The sequence below is a fragment of the Gallinula chloropus genome (assembly GCF_964237585.1).
Source record: "Gallinula chloropus genome assembly, chromosome: 5".
In the NCBI taxonomy this organism is placed as follows: Eukaryota; Metazoa; Chordata; class Aves; order Gruiformes; family Rallidae; genus Gallinula; species Gallinula chloropus.
Window position 1 is genome coordinate 74,515,453 of NC_140090.1, and position 17,563 is coordinate 74,533,015.

Below are 17,563 nucleotides of genomic sequence, written 5' to 3' on the forward strand. Positions count from 1 at the left end.
CACTTGAGATATTCATAAACATTAATAAGATCCCCTCTCAGCCTTCTTTTCTCAAGGCCGAACAGCCCCAGTTCTTTCAGCCTGTCCTCACAGAGGGGATGCTCCAGGACCTTAATCATCTTTGTAGCCCTCCACTGGACTCTCTCCAGGAGATCCCTGTCTTTTTTACACCCAGTGAGCCCAGAACTGGACACAATACTCCAGGTGGGCCCTGACCAGGGCAGAATAGAGGGGGAGGATCAACTCCTTTGACCTGCTAGCCACGCTTCTTTTGATGCGCCCCAGGATTAGTGCTATACCTCCTCCAATATCAGGTTTGATCCTGCAAAGCATAAACTAAGATAAAAAGTTAGACACTAATGAGCTGTCTCGACTACCTGGCCCTAAAATAAAACAAGGAATAGTTTTTTCCAGTATTGGCACTGTAAGGAAACCTAACTATGAACCCTGTAGCAATAGATTCTTTTTGTTGTTTTTCAGGCTTCACACTTAACCACTTGAGTCCAAGCACTTAAACAATTAAGCATGACTGCTTACACAAGCACACCAGTTTGGAGGATGCAGGTTCTTGGACGGCAAATACTTGCATAACTGAAAATCCACCAACCCTGAACACATGCTTAACTTATCTGCATAACTGGGAATATAATCCCCACGTGCTCAGAGTTGGCAGGTTTTCAGCTGCTATGCAAGTATTCTGAAAAACGTCCTACCAACGTCCAGAAGAAGTGGCTAGAGATATGCAGTCATAGGAGAGATCTCTTGTGAGAGAGGAGCTGAGAAAGAGGAGCAAGGAATAAAGAAAAGCAGAATGCAAGGAACAGCCTCAGAACATATGATTTCATCTCAATTTTAGTGGCCTTTTTTCTTTTCATTGGAATTGCCTTTGAAGAAAACAATTTCAAAATACATCATTCCTCTCTCTGTCCCCAGCCTAAACAAGGTTTTGTTGAAGGAACACCAAAGCTAGGAGAACTTGGATTCAGGGCAGAGCTGGGGAGCCTGTTTTTCCTGCAGCGGACAGTCCTGGTGTAGAACTCACCTGTGATGGAAGTCAACAGTGAGCACAGCGCTGGGGGTAATAAGACAAATTTAAGGAAGAGAGCTGTGGATGGCAGAACACACTGAAACCCATGTGCAACTGAGGAAATCCCTAGGCTGCAAGAGGTCTCTGTGGAGGTGTTATACCTGCTCTTACACTCCTCCCTCACTGCTGCTGTTAGAGACAGGATACTGGATTAAATAAGATTCTTGGTCTAATTCAGTTTCATTCTCCTTTTCTTCTGAGCACCAGGAGATGAACTGCCAGAGTCTTTCAAACAGCACAGACGACAGATTTCCTGAGATAACTGAGGCTCTGGTGTAGGAAGGCAGATTGGGAATGCAGCAGCAAGCATAGTAAAACAGACAAGAAGGTCAGTGAGTAGGAGGGAGCGAAGCACAATGCGCTAAGCTCAGTGGAAATGCACGTAATCATTCCTGAAGCAGAATATGAAGATAAGAGTCAAGTTTTCTTTAAAAATGAGAAAGTAGTTAAGGACAAGGTCTTCCCTATTTATCTTTGAATTGCAATGCTTATAGCAACTGGACTAAAAGTGACACTTCAGAAACAACTTCATAAAAAACTAAATGAAACCTGCATGCCTTGGCAGCTTACGAGGATTTGTAAATTAACATGTTTCTTCATCTTCAGCTCACTAATACTGGAGAAAGGGTCATTTTCTGTTTACAATGCAGCATAGCACTGACTCCTTTGCCTTTGTCACTACCTAGAACCGACAAAGGGTTTTTTTTCCTGGCCACAGTTTCTTTTGGCAGATATCTGCTAAAAACCTTTTGCACATTGACATGGATTTATGCAACACAACAGTGACATCAAATCCCTCTTGAGAGTTTTCTGTTCCTGCTGACTTCCTCACAGAAAGCAGGTGTGTTGAAAGAACAAGAGTTCTGGGTGGGAAGAAATAGTGAAAGTGCCCCATTTTACTAGTAGGAAGACAGTTCCTCATAATTACAATAAGCAATCTAGAAAGTAGTCATTCTTTCTTACTGATCTGTTTCTGAGCATTAAAAAAATTAACCCTGCGCTAATATGAAGTTCAGCCCATACATCTGAAGCTTCTAGTTGGACAGGCACACAACGGTCACAGAAGGATGTGTGACATGCTGTGAATTTTATGCCTCAGTGCCATTCTGCAAGTCAAGATAAGACATCTTGCTCTCCTATTAAAAACTGGATTGGGTTTTTCAGGATGGGGACATATACACTTCAAATACCTTCAGAAATCATATTCCTACATTGCAAATTTGCAGAAGGGTTGGGTGTGGAGAATTGGTCTATTTTCTTTGCAGTAAGTCCCATTGTGCAAATCAATTTGTAATAAAACAAGGTCTAGATCCAAGAGAAACAGGTTTTCCTAAGAATATCCTAACACTTGAGTTAGCCTATGCTTACATTGTAATCATATGCAAACTGTCTCTAGCAGTTATCATATATATATACACACATAGATATATATTAACTTTTCTAGAGGGGGATAGCTGGAATAGCTGTTGGCAGTTGCATTTGTTGTTCCTTAACACATAGAAGTATTTTTTACTCAAAGTACTTGAGCTGAGCTCAAGAAAGCAGACATCAACCTGTTAGAGCCAATAGGATACTCTGATATTTAGCATTTTTTTATTACAGAAATAATCAATAGATACAAACCTCTTCTTTTGTTTTCTTATTTTCTGCTCTAAGTTCTTCATATTCGCCAATAGCTATAGAAGAAAAAAGAAAAAAATTAATATTGCAGCACCTCCTTTACCCAAATTAGCTCCCCCTTTCATTCATTTTAAAGCTCTTCTGGCTATGTACACAGACTTCTTAAATAACAAGGGTCATAAACTTCATTAATTGCCTATGGATGAACTGGATATCCTTTTAGAATTGAAGTAATTGGAAAGTGTCTGAAAAAGATGGTGGCTCCCAAAACAATCAATCTTTGATCAATGGAGAGTTAAACAATCTTATTGATTGAGTTCAAAAATTACAAGGTGAATGTACTGGCTTGCAGTCACCATTTTAAACCCACACTGGCTCAGGTTACAGATCAATGCTAGAAAGCATGGTTAATACAATACTGTTACACGTACGTACCTCCAGAGCAGCTGAGTACCTTCATTTATTTACTTATTAACATTTTCTTCCACCAAAAGCCCTATGAGAATTTCTTCTTTAAACTCCACAGTGGAGTTGTGAAAAGATTATATCATTTACCCAAGATCAGACAAGAACTCAGCTGTAGGGATCAGCAGGGAAGGGCTCAACCTCCAGGATGCTGTAAGTCCATTGTTTCAAACCAGTAAATAATATGCAGAAACAATCAATCAACTACCAATTAAGGTTCTGCTTTACTGTGTATTTTTGTGTGCCCTTCTTAAACCTCTCGTTTTACTACCTTAGGGACTCACCATTCTTGACCCAACTTGCCAATTACGTTGTTCTTTCAGCATGTCTGTCCCATATGGACAGTTTGGCCTTTGAAACCATCAAAATTTTATCATCACTAGAAAGAAGCTGAATACCCCTCCAAACATTGGAGAGGCAAACCTTACTAGAAAGGAACATTTTCTGGTCTTTAAGACACATACTGCAAAAATAAAACTAGAGGGCTGTTGGCATTAACTCTGCATCTTACTCCAGCCCCTCACTACCACCCCAACTTTTTTCTTGTACTTAACAGAAGCTGCAACAGATTACAGGTGTTATTTCAAGCCAATTTAATTAAAACTGGATAAAGTGCATGAGTATACAGTTTTCAGCTGATGATAGCAGATATATATGTTGGAGTTTCATCTTACATTTAACATCTTACCCTACATCAGAAGGCTTCATGTAGGTTCTGATACCTTAGCCACCTGAATACCTACCAGCCCTTTCTAGCTTTAAATTGTCAAAACTTTACTCTGTTGTGGTATCTTTCTCCCTGCTCCTCAATGCTTCAGAATCTGTTGAAATAAAAGTAATTCAACCCACTTCTAAAAGTTACATCCACAGCATTGCCATTCTTGCAAGCAATGAAAAATTTCCAGGTCTCTCAAAGAAAACAAAGTTAAACAAACCCACTGAAAACAAAGTCACAGGCCACATGCAAACCTGCAGGAAATCTGATAATTCAAACAGATAGGAAGAAATCCTCACTGCTGCTCATCCAAGTAAAAACATATATCTAATGAGTGGAATGCACAAAAACAGGTTTCTTGAACCCTGTCCAGTATCCCCATGCCAGTAAAACCAAGGTCTTTTATCCAACCCTTTACTTTGACCTCAATTCTCCTTACCCACCCGAGACCCTTTCCCACTTCCCAAACTCAAGCAGCAGACAAAAACAGCAGGTAGATGAGCAGGGAAGAAACCACACCAATGCAGCTGCTCAAAGAAAGGGCACCTACAGGGAAACAACCTATTTCCCACACAGGAATGCCAAAGCTATGCCTGTTGATCACTGTTCCACTTATAAGCTATTTTCCTGTTCCCTTTAGGAAAACAAGGGAAGAGATTTCAGGCACCCAGGTACAAGAAAAAGAATGAAAACTGTATCAACAGATAGAATTCAAGCCTCTTCATACTTGAAAACTGCCAGAGTTGGCTTGCCTGTAAGGCAAATTCGTATTTTTTATTCAATACATTATAAATGACTGAAAAAGGTAAATATAGATTTGCCCCACCCTTGACAGCTCTCCTCACATGCTCTGCAAACCGAGAACTCTGAATCATCAGCCCTTAAGCCATGGATACAAGAATAAGTTACAAAAAACACCAAGGATATGAACTTAAACAATACTCCATCAATTCCAAGTAAGGGCTCACTGTGAGAGACTAGAAATTGGACTGCTTGGTCAGGGTAACCCTTTCCTCTTTCAGCATGGGTATTAATCCACAGCACATTTGCCATGCAACACAAACACAAAATCATCAGCTACTGCATGCCACACTCACACAGCAACTTTCCTTGGTGCCTTTTTACCTGTCTACCCTCTTAATCATAAAACTGGTAGTTCTTCCTTCAATACAGCTAATACAAAGTATTAAGACCTCTTAAAACAAGACTGCTCTTCATGGGTGGCAACCTCTAGTTGATGGTCCCATAAAGATCCCAGATTTTCAGATATGGATTTATTAAACATTAAATCTAATGAAGAAACTGTTGTTTTTATCAGGCCTACAGAAATAGTAATTTTAAAATGACTACACGTTTTCTGTTGTGTATCAAATTCATTGCAAAGGCAGAAGATGACTTAGTAGTTATGAGGTGTGACTGGAACATTGGTAGATTTTTTCTTTTTTGAACATGGGGGATTATTGGGAAGGTTTTATGCAAAGTTTTTCAAGTGGTTTGTGTACAATGAAGTTTTGAGGGCATCTCCTCCACCTAACTTTCACTGGAGCGCTAACTGTCATCAAGGTGACAACAATGTCTTTGCTCTAAAGCTACCCTAGAAAAATTAACACCTGAAGCACAAGGCAAGACTAATATCTTCCAAATGTCATACAGACTACTGAGCCTTAAAACCTCTTTGGTAGATTAGGAGGTAACTTTATCACTCATTTATAGATTGGCAAGCCAAAAATCCTGTTGTAAGAGGACTTCCTCTAAACCTTCTTGGAGAGACTGGACTATTTTTTTCTCCCTAGCCTATGAAGATCCTCACACAACATACACAGCAACAACGGTACATGAATACCTTGAAATTTCTTACTTCTCATCTAGGTTCAATCAGATTATATTTAAATTACCTGAGAATAAAGATATCTTTTGCCAATAAATAAGTGGTGACTGAAAAAAGACAAGATGCATTACTAAAGGTGCTATTAAAATTCCACAATTATACATAATTTTCTCAAAGAATATTGTAGTGTATGTCAATAGCAAAATGCCTACGTTGTACCCATCAGCCTCCAGGGAATCCTGAAGAACTGCAATTAATAAGCATCAGAAACCTCTTGAGATACTGTCACTGTTTGACACAGGCTTCAGTTTATCCTTTATTCCTGATAAACATCAGTTATCAGGATCCGAATCACATTTCTTCAGGCTACCTTGATACAGCCTGAGAACAACACTACAACTAAATTTCAAGACTAAGGAAAGAAAAAAAGCTGGGAAAAAGAGGAAAAAACCAGAATATTTTGGGATACAGCTCTTAACCCATCCAAAACATACTCTCAGCCCACTCTGCTCTTAGTATAAAAAAGTCAAACCACAAAAGAGCCCAAAATGAGAGAACACAGCACACTCCTTCATAACGTGACCATGCTCATTCACCTACTAGCCACTGCTCAGCTAAGTTGACCAGAAGAAACTGTCCTGTCAACATGTATTAATGCACTTTATCTGTATTAAATTAAGCAGGTAATTTTGTATATAGAAGCTCCTTTAATTATATCTTAGTCTTTTGATTTTTAGTTGTGAACCTATGTCTCCTGAACCTGGATTTGCCAACAGAAGATATGTATTATCTAAATTAGATGTTTTATATATTAGATACTTATTATGGCTAAAAAGCACTTATTAGTAAAACAAGGTCATAAGGGTAAAAGTATGTAATGACTATAATTCATAGTGAACAACAGAAAAGACACCTTCATTTACGCAGAGTGAGGTGGTGAGACTCTTCCTACTCTTTTTATTAAAAAATTCATCAACCTCTTTTCTAAAGCTGTGAATTAAAAAAAAAAAAATTAGAAAACCAACCTAAAAACTGCTAAATGTATATACTTTAGCATTTGTATTGCAAACCAGTGTGGCCTTCAAGTAGATTGAGAGCCCTTCCATGCCAAATCAATGGGTAATGCCACTTTAGCATTTCAACCCTATTTATTTAATCAAAAAGTAAGCAGAGCTGTCAAGGAAAGCAAGTGTCTTTCCAGTATTTATTCTTCTGGACTATGGACCAGGCATGTCTTTTCTGGTACAGGCAAGAGAAAGAGCTAACAGTGCAAGTCCTTTGCTCAGGATGAAATAAGCTAACGTAATGAAGTCAGATATTGTTGATAACACCTGCCTTCTTGTAGGTTTAGATATACCATTAGAATTATCCCCGTCAGCAATGCTGCATGAGGTTTATTGGGACTGCTGCCACCACCCTCCTCATCCCAGCATATCTGGCATAGGAAGAGTCAGAACAAGTCTGTTTTACAAACCATTTCTCAACTAGCAATGGTTTCCCTACAAGCAAAGCATGACCTGTGAACAGCTGTCAAGAGCATAAACAAACGTCAAAAGGGATCAATTTTTCCTCTTGTTTCACATTTTAGGCTCAAAGATCCCTCCCACTAAACACAGGTAATCTGTATTTTAATGGACACAGCGCAGCATCAGCAGCATCAGTCACATGCAAATTACTTCAAACTGATGCCCAGATGGCATTTTTTATGTATCCTGGGCCTCCATGAAAGAGAGATGGGGCTGAGGAATAAGCCCTTGTAGGCTTGTGTAAAGGTGAATATATGTGATGGTATTATACCTGTTACTTAACCGTGACTCCAAATCTGGAGTCAGTCAGAACAAACAAACATATTATGAGACCGAAAGCTTACATGGCCAAACCAAGCTTTTGGTCAGGTATCAGTTGCACTAGCTGATATCTACAAGATTCAGTTACCAAACAGGTGGGGTTTTTTTTAAAAACTAAACAAATAAAAACTGTGTGTGTAATTACATAAAGGTAAACATTAAGTACAAATACTGCAAGTCAGATCCTGCATGCTCCCACATGCTCTGATTTGACTTAAATCTGTAAAAGTGGGGGGAAAAAGCTCTCTTAATGACACCACAAATTTGTGTCCTGCAGTTTTACAGTTTCCAGAAAATCAGACAGGGAAATTAAACACATTACACCCTGGCACAGCCTACCCATTAAGGTTCATACCAAAAGACCTGCCTTCACGAGTGTCAGAAAAACACACACAGTTCAAACCAAGAAACTTAAGTGGGAAGCAGTTTTAAATGCTAATAAATGAATAAAACATTCCAGCAGGATGGGTTCGGCTGGGGAATGAGGACTGCTGTGTAGGAACACCAACATAAACACACCCTAAACAAAGAAATTCCTCTGGTCATAAAAAATTACCCCTTTGCCACAAAGAATAAATTTGTCATACCCTATTAAGAGCTTGTCAATAACATATCCTTAAAAAGTACTGCTCTGAGATATTGCTGTCAGGCTGGCAGCCTGTTCCTTAGAAGATATATGGTATTCTCTTATTCAAAGTTTCTGTCTTTTTAAAGACATCAAATAGATCTTGAAAAAAAATAATCATACTGAGCCACAGTGCTCTGGACTAGAGACTGGAAATGATCACAATTCCTGAAATCCAGCCAACAAACACAGAGCAAGACCTTTGGAACTGGTGAAGAAAATCCAGGCTATATAGACATGTTGAGTATATGTGTAATTAACAGTAGCTGTTAAGCACAGTAATTTAGCAAAGTGACCAGAGATGCGACTATGACAGTGGCAGCTGAAGTGTATTTTTATCTAGTTTATAACTCCTGAGGTTTTGGTTGCCGACTCCTGTTTTCAACTGAATAAAGAGACTGCAGCAGAAGATGACTGTATCTTTAAGGGCAAAGTAACAGCACTGCAAATAAAACTGAAGACAAGGCAATCTTCCAAGGCAGGTAACTAACCGCTGCTACAATGCAGCTGTCAGTTTGCTAAGGTTCCTCAGGTTCTGCAACAGCAGCTATTAATAACACAAGGTTTTGCCCACATGACTTTGTTTTGTTTCGATTTTAAGTCTTACCCATAGAAATTATAAGGGCCAGGTGAACAGAAATGTGCACTGCTGGAAATACAACTTAGAGTACAGTTATGCAATACTCATATTTATAGTGGATCTGCTTTATCTAGCCAAGCCATCTCAGAAAGCTATTCACAAGATTAAAACTCAAACAATACTTTTAAGCCCTAAATACCATCAATACGGCGATCGTGTTTCTTCGTGATGCTCACCTTAAACTTTGTAATGGAGCAAGCCAAAGAATGATCAGTATCAGGTATCTAACACACAGGACTTGGAAAATTCAGCACAGGTGAAAGATAAGCACATCATGCACAGACAGCTTCAGTGTCCTTGTTGCCTTTCAGAGCTCTGCCAAACAGCCAAGTGAATTTGCCCAGACACAAGTCAGTGTCACAGCTGCCACTGAGAATTGAGCAGACAGCTATAAAACACCTGCCCCAGGTTCAATCTCCCGACCTTGTTTAGGGAAAGTACAAGCAGCAGCTGAAACGTGATAGCTATTAGCCACCTACACTGCTGTGTGTCTTCCACTCTACATTTGGCATCACTTCTCAGCCAGTTTCATTACCTGGTGTCAGGCAAGTTTCTCAAGACTACAAAACAAGTGCTGAAAGAGAAATCCAACAAGTGCTGCTGGACTTATGGACTCCAAAACCCCTTCAAATCCAAGGGTGCTTTTCAGAAATCTGACTATGGGGCATAATGTTACAGCAGTCTGAAGCTCTATACCACTTTGAATGCAGTAAAGATAAAACTCCCTCCTGAAAAGTACATACACTCATTACCCACATATTCAGAAACAGCAAACCCTTCCACCAACTGCATTTACTTTCAAGGTAATACTGTTACCTACACCTGGAGGCAACAACGAGGAAAAGTGAAAGACTTCGTTTTCCTCCTTTCATGCTGCCTCTCTTCAACAGGGCATCCTAAAATTACTTGAGGCAACTTGTTAGTATTTAAAATAGCCTTCTTTTGTTCTCAATAAGGATGAAGGGTAAAGTATACATTTGAACTTACAATATATAAAAAGGAATCAAATTTATTTACCTGCAATAACAACATTAGGGTAATTTTAATGCATCATATTACCTTTTTACCACTTGCACTCCACTTTTGGCACCTAAGACTTGTCAGTTTACATACTTTAACTACTAATTTATCTATGGCATGCTACCATAATCTTGAGTTCTTTCAGCTGCAAACCAGCATATAGAAGAGCATCTTCAAAAGTTTTCTACTGGGTAACAACTTTTTTGCCAACCATACAATTACAAAAACAACAACATAGTACAACCCCAATGTTTGGAGATGAACACCACCAAGAACAGTGCCTTACAGGACAAGGTCTGCCCAGCACGGTTTCTATTTCAACAGCTTAAGTGGATCTGGGACAACCAGTCCTCAAGTTACAGTAACTTTCCCTTGAACTAATTCCTGCAGTCCCAGGAATACTGCCTAAAGGAGCTGAAGACTTTCAGGCACTGGAACCGAAGACCCAGTCTAACCAATATCAAGAGGCTAGGATTCCTCCAAAGAATAACCCAAACTTGCCTCTTTTGCTACTGATTGTTATGTTAGCAACTGTCCTTTTGGTAGAGACAGCTCCTCTGTGGAGTAGTTGTACTGGAAGGAAGGAGTCAGCAAAAAACCCCCAGATTTTTAGCCTTGTTTTTGATAATATGGGATCAAAAATACACAGCTAAAAGATTACCATTAATTTTATACCCACTGAAATCCTTGTAAGCAGAATCTATCCAGTGCAGCTAGCAAATTGAAATTTTCAATGCTTGAGCATACAGGCACAATCCAGAAACAAGTTCCAAAGCAGGTCATAAATATCCAACTGAAATTTGGTTAAGAAAAGCTTCTGCTATACAGCAAAGGTGACTGAATGCATTTATGGCCCAAAAGAATGCCAGAAAAGAGGATGTTAATCACACCCCTGTAATTTCACTCTTACACAACTTAGTCCAACAGGTCCTTTCCAGATGGCTCCTCCCAGGCTCCCATGAGACCAGGAGAACACAGCTGCCAATTACAGCCCTGGTACTCTGCACCTACTGCCCATGAAGCTGTGAGATAAAAGGCACATTGATCACTTGATGCACATTCACAAGCAGATGTCCACAATTCAAACAGCTGGTAATGCTAGTTCTTCACATGTTGCCTATCTGCTTAACGTTGCTGAATCAACTTGATCTGGGGATAGACTGAGCAGGGATTTTAAAAAATGTGTTGCCTTTAGAGCATTCAACCTCTTTTCCATGCCCTTTCTTAGAGAAAATGAAACATTTTAGTTTCCTAGCCAAACTACACATTCGTGAAGCTGAGCATTTATAAAGCTGGAGCACCAAACTTCCCTACAAAAGCACCAGAGGGTGACTCACACAGGGAACCAAAGCAGCTCAGCACAAGCGCTTCCTTTCATTTACACTGTAACTACAAATGCTCTACAGAAACTTACGGCGTATCAGCCAGAGCTATCAGCGGGAAGTTTGCACACTGATGGGAGAGAGTGGGACAGAGTGTTTGAGGGGTTGGGTTAGTATCAGCTTGTGCAACACAGAGCAGGAGCCAGGACACAATGCCAGGTTAGGTGCAGCCCGGCACTCCACCTGAAGCTCAGCTGCACAGCGTGAAGTGAGGCAGACGGACTTTCACCCCCTGGAGCCAGTCAGACATCCTGGCTCGCTGGGGATCAACCCCAGCCATCCGCCCCGCACTTGTTAGCAGCACACACCAGACTGAAGGCTGTGCTGGAAGGTCCAGGCTGACAACAGTGACAGCCACATGCCAGGGTACCCAATTTCCTGCCCTCGCCACACCCGCCATCGGCCACCACGACGCCTGAGCTCACTCAGCTTCAGCAGGGAGCACCTGCGAGGAGCCGGTGGACAGGAGCTGGGATCAGAACGCAGACGGGGAACGGCCAAAACGTTTCACTCCCCTGAGTTGGCTTTTAAAGGCTTTTTTTGTTTCTCCTGCGTACAGAGAAAGGGGCCTGGGAACGGCAGGGGACCCGATCGCCGGGCTGGGGGACGCCCAGGCCGCAGCTGCCCGCCCTCCCCCAGGCGCAGGCCGCGCCCGCCCTGACGCGCCCCGACCCCCCGCGCTGCCGGGCGTGGAGCTCTCGCCTCACGCCGCCCCGCGGCGGCCGCTCTCCCGCCGGCCGTGCCCGGGCCCGCGGCAAAGGACGGGGAGCCGCTCTCTCCAGCGCCGGAGGCGGCGACGGCGCCGCCCGTCCCTACCTTGGTCCTTCAGGCTGGCGAGGAGCTCCAGCTGCTTCTCCTCATCGGAGCTGTTCATCCTGACCCGCCGCCGCCGGCCAGCGGCTGCCCCGCTCCGTCCTACCTAGCGCGGCTTCACCTGGCAGCGGTTGCCGGAGCCCCAGGGCGCGGCGGGCGCGGCGAGCGGCCCGGCCCGCTCTGCACATGCCCAGACTCCCGCGGCGCCCCAGTGAGCATGTGCGAGGGTGCGGGCACGGCGGCACCTCGCCCGCGGGCGGGCAGCGCCTGACGGGCTCGCACACAGCCCGCGCGCGGGGCTCCTGGTCACCCGCCCCAGGCCGGGGCAGCGCCTCAGAAGGCCGCTCCGGTTGTTAAGGAGGGGGTAGGAGAGGAAAGCAAGCACCAAGCCGCCACCGGTCAGAGGAGACGTGTCCTCATAAGCCCCTTAGCCCGGTCAGCACACCAGCCCCCCCCTCAAGCAGGCACGGGCAGGACGTGAATGCCCTTCTCACCGGCCACCCGGGCAGGCGTCTCTCACAGGGACCCTGTGAGCAGGGACGAAGCCCTTCCACGCAGCTCCCTGCACGCCTGTGGGTGCATATGCATTTTTAATAAGCCCTTTTGCACGGTTTGCAGAGGGCACCTTGGCGCTTAGGGTGCGTGCGCTGCCCAGAGGGGTGGTGAGGGGGGAGCATAAAATTGCTGTACTGTGGTACAAAGAAAATTCACTGGTTTAAAAATGACAATAATTGGAAGATTAGTTTACGGTTTGTGAGGATCCGAGGGAAACAGGAACATGCCAGTTCCAGCATCCAGCACGTAGTTGGAACTTTGGAACATGGGAGTGGTGGGCTTTGACAGGGAAGCCACTGAGCTCATCTCAGAAGAGCACAGTTCTTCCCTCAGCTGCTCTCTGATGATCGCTGGGTGGAAAAGGAGAGGATCCAGGGATGATGTGTCTATTGAAATGGTTACCTTACCCAGCTTATCCCAAGTGACAGCAAGTGCACTGCAGAATTTGTTTCTGCTGAGCTTCAGCTAAGTGGCAGCTGTCTTCAGACTTGCATGGGCAGTTCACAGAATCACAGAACAGCAGGAGTTGGAAGGGATCTCAAAAGACCATCTAGTCCAACCCCCCTGCCAGAGCAGGATCACCCAGACTAAATTGCATAGGAACATGTCTGGGCAGGGTTTGAATGTCTCCAGAGAAGACAACTATACAGCCTCTCTGGGCAGCCTGTCCCAGTGCTCAGCACCCTCACAGTGAAAAAATTCCTACTTATATTCACATGGAACTTCTTATGCTCCAGCTTGCACCACCATCCTTCCTTTACTGTGGCAGGCAGGTCAGAAAACACAGCATTGACACACAGAGAACAACATTAAAGGGAAGGACAGAGTGACCTCACTACAAAGAGTTGCTTAGGCCTCCTGCCTCCCCAGCCACATACTGTAGTCTTCTTGTATTGACCTAGTAAACCATTAAAATGCAAAGAGACTCCATATTGCTCCTTTAGAGCATTATCTGTCCTAGAGGTAGGTAGTAACACGTGCAGCACCTTGGAAAGAAGCCAGGAGATCCAGGTGAGCTATACTAGTGTCTCATAAGCATGGTATGCTTGTGCAAAGCAAAGGAGGCCAGGCAGGGAAGTTCGTAAGCTCATTTTGAACCAGTCAGCACAAACCACATTTAACAGTACCAAAGGCAAAGTTATAAATTCACACTCCTAGAGATAGAGTCATATGCAAAGAATGAGAAATTATCTTGGAAAACGAAGGCTCTGTAGAGGAAGTAGGAGGCAAAGCACAAGTAATTACATACGTGCTGCCAGTAAGGTATTGCAGCAGAAGAATGGGATGTACACTGACAGTGTGGGGAAAAGGAATCTTCTATGACACTGACAAAACCAAAATAAAGTTACTATATCCAGTTCTTGAAAACATTGTGCAGAGGCATTTACACAGAGAGCACAAGAGGAAAAAAAAAGACCCAAGGTTTGAGTGTTTTGCAATGAGACCTCAAACCCTTGATCATCTTAATTGAGAAAAGAAAGGAATTTTATTGTGTTAATTTCACAGGAGAAAATCTTTAATACTTAAGGGCTTTTCAGCCCAGTGGAAGAGTCAACCAGAGTCTGTGTCTGTAACCAGAAGCTGAACATAAAAGCTACAAATAAAACTACACATCAGTAACGCCTACATTGGAAGGGACACAGAGGTCCTATTTATGTCCTTAGAGTTCTGAGCTGACCTCTGATTCAAACAGCCCCCACTTTAAGTCAGAGCAGTTTTGCCAACATTTTACTTGTTGGCATCCTTTGTTGGGCAGCCTGTTGGCTTCCCTTCAGCCACAGGTCTTATTCCAGTCTCCTCTTCCCATTGCTGATATCATCCCCCCCTCCATTTCCAAACCAATGTCTTTCATGCAGAGCAATAGCAGGATTTGCAAAAGAGTCATTGTAGAGTTGCTTGTCCCTGCACCGTGCCAAGACATCTTCGTCTTGCAACAGTGTTCTGTCTGTTGTACACAGCCAGTACAGGGCATAAAATCTCTTTGATATCTGCAGACAGTAAGCCAATTCTTCCACTATTTTATTTATTTATTGATTCAGATTAAAGTGCTATGTCTCTGTCAAGAGAATTCCCTTCCAATGATGAAGCCACAATATAGAAATTATATTCTTATTGTTCCTCTTTTAGACCTGCATCCCTTGAAACGTAAGTATTTAAAACAAGGATGTCTTTATTGCAGACCCCTTTGGTTACAGGAATAGGTTGGGTGCTACTACAACATTTGGAAATGTCATATGTCAGGGCAGTCCACTTAAACCTGGGAGCTGGTGATGGGGCTCTGAGCAACCTGGTCTAGTAAAGATAACCCTGCTTGCTGCAGGGGGGTTGGACTAGATGACCTTTAAAGGTCCCTTCCAACCCAATACATTCTATGATTCTATGATTATTTTTTCCGTATAAATTAGCTATTTAACAGAAAACTGCACATATTTGTACATGCAGAAGTGTGTCATACCTTATGAAATAAATACTACAGTCGGGAACTTGATGTGGTTGCTATCCATGCTAGAATGTGCATATTCCTTTCTCCTATTCCTCCCTAAAAGTTACTTGGACCTTTTAATGGATACAAAGACAATCCTACCTCTGTTTTGTAAATAAAACCCTAACATATGAAGGGTATTCCTGCCTGTGGCAGGGGGAGCAGGAACCAGATGATCTTTGAGGGCTGGCCCTTCCAACCCAAAGCCTTCTATCATTCTGTGATCTCAAACACTGAATGGCAAAGAAGGGGGCAGTGAACCTCCTTCATCTGGGAGAAAAGGGCTTTCTCTTCTGAAGCAGCAGCATCCATCAGTCCCCGCAAAGCCTGAATTAACTCTTGAGGATTCATCATCCTTGTGTTGAGGAGAGCTACCTTGTGGAAGCAACTGTGACCGCAGGCTGAAGTTACCCTCAGGGCATGACTACAGCCAGATGTTTACTGCTTTCAGAGCAGACATATTTTGAGGGAGAGGGAAAAGGTGGGGAGGGGGGAGGACAAGGAAAACTAAACTACATAATCACTGCACAGATAAACAACTATTAATAAACACCAAAACTGAAACAGCAGTAGCTATTTGAGTATATAATTAACACAATGAATAAGACTAAGCAGCTTATCTGCTGAGGTAATGTATATTTTTCCATCAAACCAATCAGTGCTGAATAATGACTAGCATAATATATCTGGGTAAATATGGGCACTTCTTGTTTCCCTAAGACGACAAGTAACTAATCAACACACATTCAAACTGGAGTATAAGTATGATTAAAAATAAAAAACTCTGATAATATGGATTCATTTGAAAAACTTAACCATTTGATTAGAGACACTGGCATGATCTTTGATAGTCATCCCCATCTAGGATGGCAAACATGTCTATCTGCACAAAAAAAGGCGCAAACTGATTGGAGGATAAATCAGAAGAAGATTAAGTATTTAGCATGGCATTTTAAAATGCTTTAATTATACCATAATTAACAACCCTGCATATTAAATTTGCAACTATAAAATATAACTAGGCAAATTATATCTACCCGCCCTTCGTAGCAGTACATTGTGCTTTATGGATGCTCACCTCGTATAATTTGGTTGAAAGAGGTGCTTCCTCTGCCTGCAAGCATAGGCAGGTGGTGGGTTTCACCTGCTGAGGTGTGAACACCTGCCAACAAGTGCAAGGACACATATTTAGGGATAACAACTCGGAAGTCATTCACTATATTCCTACCATCAAAACAGGATGATCTCCTTTGCTACTAGCCAGGCAAGGACAAATATCTTGCTCTTGGAAACCGAGTCACTCTCCAGTCCTCTTTCCTGAGTCAGGGCACCCTGTTTCACCAGTAGCATACTGGTGAGCAGGGCAGTGCTTCACATGTGCTCCTCTGGGTTTCTGCTCTGGTTCATTCTGTAGCTCTTTGGATAAAATGGGCTGCCAGAACAGAGGAGAGGATTTGTACAGGAATGTCTTTGAAAGAAACATTTTCAAGCATCCTGTTTCTCCTTAGAAAGCACATTACTGTGTTTGCTTAGAACATCTGAGTCCAGTTTGAAGGAAGGTATAGGCCCCTGGACTAGACAGCACATAATTTCTTTAAAGCAGCTATAACGTGGGAGGGGGTTTTGATTTGGACGTTACACTGGTGACCTGAGCCATTAAAAACACAAACTTGCTGGTAGCTGTGCTAGTAACAGCTCTGCAGCCCAAGAGCCAGTAGTCCCTCAGTTCCCAAATCGATTCCCTAGTTTTCAGGCAGAAAATTTTGCATTAAATATTGATTCTTAAATGTCAAAGTCTTTTACAGATAAAAATAGAGAGAGTTCAGCAAAGGGCGTGTATAAATACCTGATGGGAGGGTGCAAAGAGGATGGAGCCAGGGCTTCTCCAGTGGTGCCCAGGGACAAGACACAAACTGGATCACAAGAGATTTCCTCTGAACATCATGAAATGCTTTTTCACTCTAAGAGTAAACAAGCACTGACACAGGTGCCTGGATCAGTCATCCTTGGAGATACTCAAAAGCCATCTGGACACGGTCATGGGCAACCAGCTCTGGGTGGCCCTGCTTGAGCAGGGAAGTTGGACAAGATGACCCCTAGATGTTCTTTCCAACCTCAATCTCTCTGTGAAAGACACTGATACCTCTTGTTTGGATGCTTTCTCTTCTGTGGTATTCTCCAAAGAGGATAGATGAACTGGTAAGGCTGCATGTGAATGTACCTGCTTGAAAGAAAGTCTGATGTTCCCCACTGCAGAAGAAGTTACTCCACACAGTCTTACCAGCAGTCTGGAAATTTCATTAATTCACTGTTAACAGGTACCTGGTCTGTGTATTGCTCATCAGCAAATACTCCCAATAGTTCCTGCTCTCATATCTTTAAAAGGTTACAGTGCATTAGGTGATGAGAAGTTACAATAGCAGAGGCCCCTTTTTTCCCCCCTAGGAAAAAAGGATGATCTATCAGATTAGCTGAAAAAAGTAA

At 42.7% G+C, this 17,563-nt stretch overlaps 1 protein-coding gene across 1 annotated transcript in view; it reads right to left on the reverse strand.

Annotated features, from left to right (window-relative positions):
* The window catches only part of SHTN1 (shootin 1), a 63,663-nt gene extending 51,456 nt beyond the window's left edge, over positions 1 to 12,207 (reverse strand). Inside the window, exons 1-2 of the mRNA XM_084264692.1 lie at positions 12,046 to 12,207; positions 2,711 to 2,763 (exon numbers count right to left, since the gene is read on the reverse strand). Of these exons, the coding sequence (XP_084120818.1) occupies positions 2,711 to 2,763; positions 12,046 to 12,103 (111 nt within the window). The 5' untranslated portion in view covers positions 12,104 to 12,207. The remainder of the gene's footprint in view (positions 1 to 2,710; positions 2,764 to 12,045) is intronic.
* Positions 12,208 to 17,563: the final 5,356 nt, after the last annotated feature.